This window comes from Nematolebias whitei, chromosome 1 (assembly GCF_014905685.2).
Source record: "Nematolebias whitei isolate Nwh7 chromosome 1, NemWhi1, whole genome shotgun sequence".
NCBI classification, from domain to species: Eukaryota; Metazoa; Chordata; class Actinopteri; order Cyprinodontiformes; family Rivulidae; genus Nematolebias; species Nematolebias whitei.
In genome coordinates this window covers 63,596,995-63,602,994 of record NC_056498.1, presented here as the reverse complement: position 1 = coordinate 63,602,994, position 6,000 = coordinate 63,596,995, and the positions used below count along the sequence as shown (strand labels likewise).

Here is a 6,000-nt window from a genome sequence, read left to right as displayed (position 1 = left end):
ATATATATATGGAGTGGTGGCCTATAGAGGCTAGTGAAGGTGGGCCTTCCAGATGGAAGGTGAAACGTTTCAGCAAAAAAAGAAGCTGTCCAGATGACCTGACTGATAATTGTTGGATTGTATACCCTGATTATTGAGCATGGACTTTTTCAGTTCTGGAAAAGGTGAAACACCCACATGTGTCTCCACCCTCATTTGCCCCAGTCTGGGCCCTTGAGCAAGTCCCTTAACCCCCACCATCTGCTCCTCCGGGCGCCCTAGATGACAGCTCTCTGCTCCACACAGAGGTCTGTGGTACCTCGGTGGTCTGTGTTTGCATCAGGAAGGGCATCCAGCTTAAAAACAATTGCCAAGTCTTTGTGCGAGTTACTTCGCTGTGGAAACCCCTGAAGATGGGAGCAGCCGAAAGAAGAAGAAGAAAACAAATAGATATATATGATATATTTGTATTATCTTATTCTCAAGTCCTTCCTCCGTCAGGGTTCCCAAATGCACCTTATTTGTGCCAAAAATCAGACTGGAGCTCCATAAACGGTGCTTACAATGCTGTAATACCAACAAAACGTATTTTGTTATGTAAATCTGCATTTAACCATTACGTAATGTACAGCCCATTCCATCTGTGTAGCGCCTGAAAAATAAAAGGACTGCTGGGACGGCAAAAAATTTTCAAGCCTTTCGTTTATGTTGGCTTGTAATTATTTGCTTTACAGCATTATAATAAAGCACCTTTGGCTTCATAAAAAATTAACACAGGCCCAAAGAACATTTGAACACACGAACACCAAACATACTTGGCTGATCCAGCTGACGTAAATGAAATCCTGCTAAAGAAAATTAGATCTGTTTCTTTTTTTTAAAATGCAACATTAATACCAAATGTTCTGAAAATAGTTCAAAGTATCTTTATATTTTCTCTTTTTCACCATTGTATAGTCTGTTTTCGAAGTTCTTATATACAATAAATCGTAGCTTTCCTGTGATTTTGTCCTTTAGAAGAGAAGTACGTCACTGTGCAGCCGTACACCAGCGAGGGCAAAGATGAGATCGCTTTTGAGAAGGGCGTTATTGTGGAAGTCATTCAGAAGAACCTTGAAGGCTGGTGGTTTGTCAGGTATGCCTTTCCTCTCCCCTTTTGAACATTTTGGTCAACTTTGATTAAAAAAAAATATATGTTTGTTGTCTCCTTCCTTCCAGGTACCAAGATAAAGAGGGCTGGGCTCCAGCTTCTTACCTGAAGAAGGTAAAGGATGACTTCTCACCGCGTAAGAAGACTGTAACTGGTCCTGTGGAGATCATCGGAAACATCATGGAAATCAGCAACCTCCTAAATAAGAACACCTCGAGTGAGAAGGATGTCCAGACTGAAGGAGTTCCAGAGAGTCCTCAGGTGGCCAGGAAGGAGATCAGCTTGCCAATCCACTGCTCTGACTCCAGCCCTGTAAATGCAGCGCAGGAAGCAAAAAGCACAGCGGAGCCTGCTTCACCAGCTGTAGCTCGTGTTGCCCCACACCGTGTGGAAATTGGTCAGTCACTTTTAACGTGTACATTTTATAATATTTGTCTGCACACAAACTCATTTGTGTCTATTATTATAAGTAGACGACTTGCGACCCGTCCAGGGTGTACCCCGCCCCTCGCACAGTGATTGCTGGACATGGGCACCAGCGACCCCCGTGACCCAAAATGGAATAAGCGGGTAAAGATAATGGATGGATGGATTATAAGTAGACCACAATTAGATGTTTTTTAGTTTTACATTTTCACAAACACTTATACTTCTACTGTGAATGTGCACTCATATTCAGCACTTTTTAATGGTCACTCCTGTCTTGCACAAGAGCACTAATATGTGACAGGACTTGGAATCGACCCATAATCTTCAATGTGTTGTAATCCACTGTGCCACAGCAGCACCCTAAATGAATATAGACAAATTATAACTTTGTTTTTTATCATTTTTGTTGTTTTTGCAGGTTCTCCTATCCTCAGGCAAAAACCTCCTCCTCGAAGAGATGCAACCTTAGTAAGTGTTGGACATTTAGGTAAAATCTTCTATAGTCATTTTGTCAGGGTAATCTCAACTGCTTGTAGGAACATTTTCTGAGTTTGTGCATTTTAGATTTGTTCATGGTTTAAAAAAAAAAATAATAATAAAATATATATATATATATATATATAGTTCAAGTTCAAGTTATGTTTGTCTTATGCAGGTTAACACACGGTTAACAGTACAATGACATGCTTAGGATGAGAAGAACTGATTTGACTCGCCCCCCAAAAAAATACTAACGCATGCAATAAGGGTACAAGTATTTAGATGCATAACAATTAATATATTTATATGAACTGATTCAGTTTTAAGTTCAGGTGCTCCAACAAATTATTTAAACATCAAAGGCAAAAGGGATGGATTGTAAAGAAAAAGCTAAAAATACTGACTTATATCATGCATGAGCATTATTTTGATGTTGCCACTAATCATAAAGTTATATTAATTATTATTTATTGGACCACTTATTAATATAAACATGAATACATTGTTTTTGATATAACATAATTTACAACAAACAAACTAAAAAAAGTTTAATTGTGTTCTTTTTTGCTATTTGAAGAAATGTGACGAGTCAGAAAAGACGTAGACTGTTTTGTTGTGCATACCATGCATTTTTAAAGATTATTTAATTTCTATTCTAAAATATCACAAATCGTTATAGTGCAAGAAAAAAAAATACAATTTGTGTAAATACAACATTTACAACATATGCATATTAATAAGCACTTTACTTGAATAAGTGATTTTTCTATATTTTCTAACATAACATAATACTAAGTAAATACTAACACATAAATACAAGAACTATAACGTTGCTCCCTCCTTTTTTTTTATATTTACATAGGGCTTTCAGTTGCCCTCCCCTCCAGAGCCCCCTACAGTTGAAGCAGAGTATTACACCATTGCTGATTTTCAGTCTTGCATATCTGATGGCATCAGTTTTAATGGAGGTCAGAAAGCAGAGGTAAGTTAGCCTGTTTTTAATGTAAGTTTAGAAAACACGATTATTATAAGGCTTTGGTACAAACTATGTGATTCTTGCTTCATCAGTTTACTCAGCACATTTTTACTATTTAATCAAAACTCCATCATTTAAAAACTAAACATTTCTCTTTTGTGCACTTTAGGTTATTGAAAAGAATTCTGGTGGTTGGTGGTATGTCCATATAGGCGAGAAGGAGGGCTGGGCCCCATGCTCCTACATTGATAAACGCAAGAAGCCCAACTTGAACAGAAGAACAAGCACCCTCTGCCGCCCTAAGGTTCCCCCACCAGCTCCACCTGTCAAAAAACAGGACTCAGTGGAGACGGCACCACCCAGCAGCTCTGGATCTGAGGCCCCGGAGTCTCCCGTGTCCCCTGGGAGGCCAGTGTATGAAGAGCCAGAATACGATGTTCCAGCTATTGGTGATCTGGACCTAGAGTCTGAGTTTGAGTTTCTGAGGGGAGAAAGTTCTCTGGTGGATGTTAGGAATGATGAAACGTCTTCTGAAAAAGGATCTCATCGGTCCTCCAAACCATCTCCTGCTTCTTCGCTCCACAGTGCCTCCTTTAAGTTTGGTGAATCGTTTGAGGATGGCCATGAAGCAGAAGGAGAGGCAGAGGGTGAGGAAGAGTGCATCTATGAGAATGATGGGTTCCAGTCCTTCAGACAGATCCCAGAGAGGCAGTGCAGCAGGGACTCGAACTCCTCCAAGACAAGTACCTTGTCAGAAAATGGCAAGACTGCTAACCCATCATCAGGTGGATTTAGACCTGCTGGTAACAGGTTTAAGACGGACTTGAACGGGAGTCCATTTTCAGCCAAATCTGAAGAGGCATCTAGTCCAAAATGTCTCTCCAGCGAGCCCACCCCAGATCTGTTGAGACCAAGGAAAGACCACGAGGAGAGCAAGGCAACCTCTTCTGCTAAGTCTTGCATTAAACCAAGGCCAGTAGTGAGGCCCAAACCACAGGTGGCCAAGGGATCCAGTGCAGAGAAGATGGACATCAGCACCTTAAGAAGACAGCTGCGGCCAACAGGTCAGCTGAAGAATGGCACCAAAACTAAAGGCGAAGACTCTGAGACCGCTTCAGTCATTTCCTCTGAAGACTCATTCTCTTCTCAGAGCACGTCTGATCTTTCATCCATCTACTCTAAAGGAAGCCGAGGTGACTCTGACCTGGAAGGCTGCAGCCTGTACCGCACCACAGATTCTTATGAGAAGGTCCAAGACTCTGAACTCAGCTTCCCAGCTGGAGTGGAAGTGGAGGTCCTTGAAAAGCAGGAAAGTGGCTGGTGGTACGTCCGTTGGGGAGATGTTGAGGGCTGGGCTCCAACTTACTACCTTGAGGCAGTCAGGCAACAAGATGACATAGAGTATGAGCCTGATGGGACTCCAGCTAAACTTGGAAGTCTCAGCAAGTCCAACAGTCTGGAGAAGAACGAACAAAGGGTGCGAGTGTTGAACAACATCAACCAGTGTCTGAAAAAGTCTCCACCCATCCCCTCCAAGCCTCCAGGGGGTCTTTCCAAACCCACTAGCCTGTTCAGCTCAATAAAGCAGAACAGCACCAAACAGCAGCAGGTTGTCAGACCCCAGTCCGTGTTCATCTCAGCTCCAATCAGAAATGGTTCCAGCTCCGTTGGCTCTCTCAGGAGAAACGAGTCCCTCAATTCAGCAGACAACCCACGCTCCAGCCCAACAGTGCGACGCAATGCCTCCTTCGGCACCGTGCCTCGAGGCCCAGCACCGAATAACATAGCACTGCCCATCAGGAACAAATCTGGTTCTGGTAGCTCAGAATCTCTGGGTCTAAGCTGTCAGAAGAACGCCCTCCCAGTATCTACGGTTAAACCCAAGCCCCACATCATCCACAACAACCTCAGAGAGATTTACGTCTCCATTGCAGATTATCATGGCGACGAGGAGACTATGGGCTTTCCTGAGGGGACAAATCTGGAGGTTCTTGAAAAAAACGCTAATGGATGGTGGTACTGCAAGGTTCTGGACAATGGCAGACCAAGGAAAGGATGGGTTCCCTCAAATTACCTTGATAAAAAGCACTAGCCCCTATGTGTCAGGCCTGCAATACTCTCGAAGTCAGATGGGTTTATTTTTGTGAATGAGGCTAATCTGGTACCTACACCAAAACAAACAGCAAGACCAAATTGTAACTATAATTATAACTGTAATTAGTAAAACAATAAATGATCAGATGTAGACACATCACGTGCTCAACTTTTTGTCTTAGTTTGTTGAGATTTAGTAACAAAACCAAAGAAAGAAGCAGAAAACAGCTGAATTATTGATTTTTCTCTCCAGCATTTACATTTAACTTGAAGGATGTCTTAATGTGTCTAATCTTTGAACCCATTTCTGTATTTTGTTTAAATGTAGTTTGAAAAGCTTTTTAAGAATATTCAGCTTATTGCATGTTTGATGTGATTCATTATACCAAAAATGCCTCGAGCTGTTGAAATTAACCAGTTCTCCTCCATTTTTTTTTTTTTTTTTACAAAACCTGTTTTGTCAGCGATGCTTAGCATTAGTCTCATTTTGGTGCTGCATGTTTTATACGTATAAATATAACTTTAAAATGTATGTCATCTTTTTGTAAAGTATTTTCTTTAACTAATTTTATACTTTTGTCTGAATGAAACAAACTGTGAGCATCTCTGATTATCAGTTTATCATTTTGTTAACACTGTAACATTTTGATGCTCTTGATAATTATTTCTGAGTTTCTTTTTGAAAACTCGAACTTTTGTTAAAAAAAAAAGTATTTATTATGCTAAATTTATGATAAAAGTCACTTCTTCAACACCTGTAAACATTACTGCTCTATTAAATACAATACAATTTAGAATTTCTGCTGGGCAGTAAATTTGACACAACTCTCTTTCTTTGGGATGCTCACTTTTGTTTTATATTAAAAGTTTGTCCAGTTATAATAACTGAAGT

The 6,000-nt window shown here is 40.6% G+C and overlaps 1 protein-coding gene across 1 annotated transcript in view; it reads left to right on the top strand.

Moving 5' to 3' along the window:
• Positions 1–5,310, top strand: part of LOC119430260 (SH3 and PX domain-containing protein 2A) — a 28,108-nt gene extending 22,798 nt beyond the window's left edge. Inside the window, exons 4-8 of the mRNA XM_037697708.1 lie at positions 997–1,114; positions 1,198–1,526; positions 1,977–2,026; positions 2,901–3,020; positions 3,184–5,310. Of these exons, the coding sequence (XP_037553636.1) occupies positions 997–1,114; positions 1,198–1,526; positions 1,977–2,026; positions 2,901–3,020; positions 3,184–5,106 (2,540 nt within the window). The 3' untranslated portion in view covers positions 5,107–5,310. The remainder of the gene's footprint in view (positions 1–996; positions 1,115–1,197; positions 1,527–1,976; positions 2,027–2,900; positions 3,021–3,183) is intronic.
• Positions 5,311–6,000: the final 690 nt, after the last annotated feature.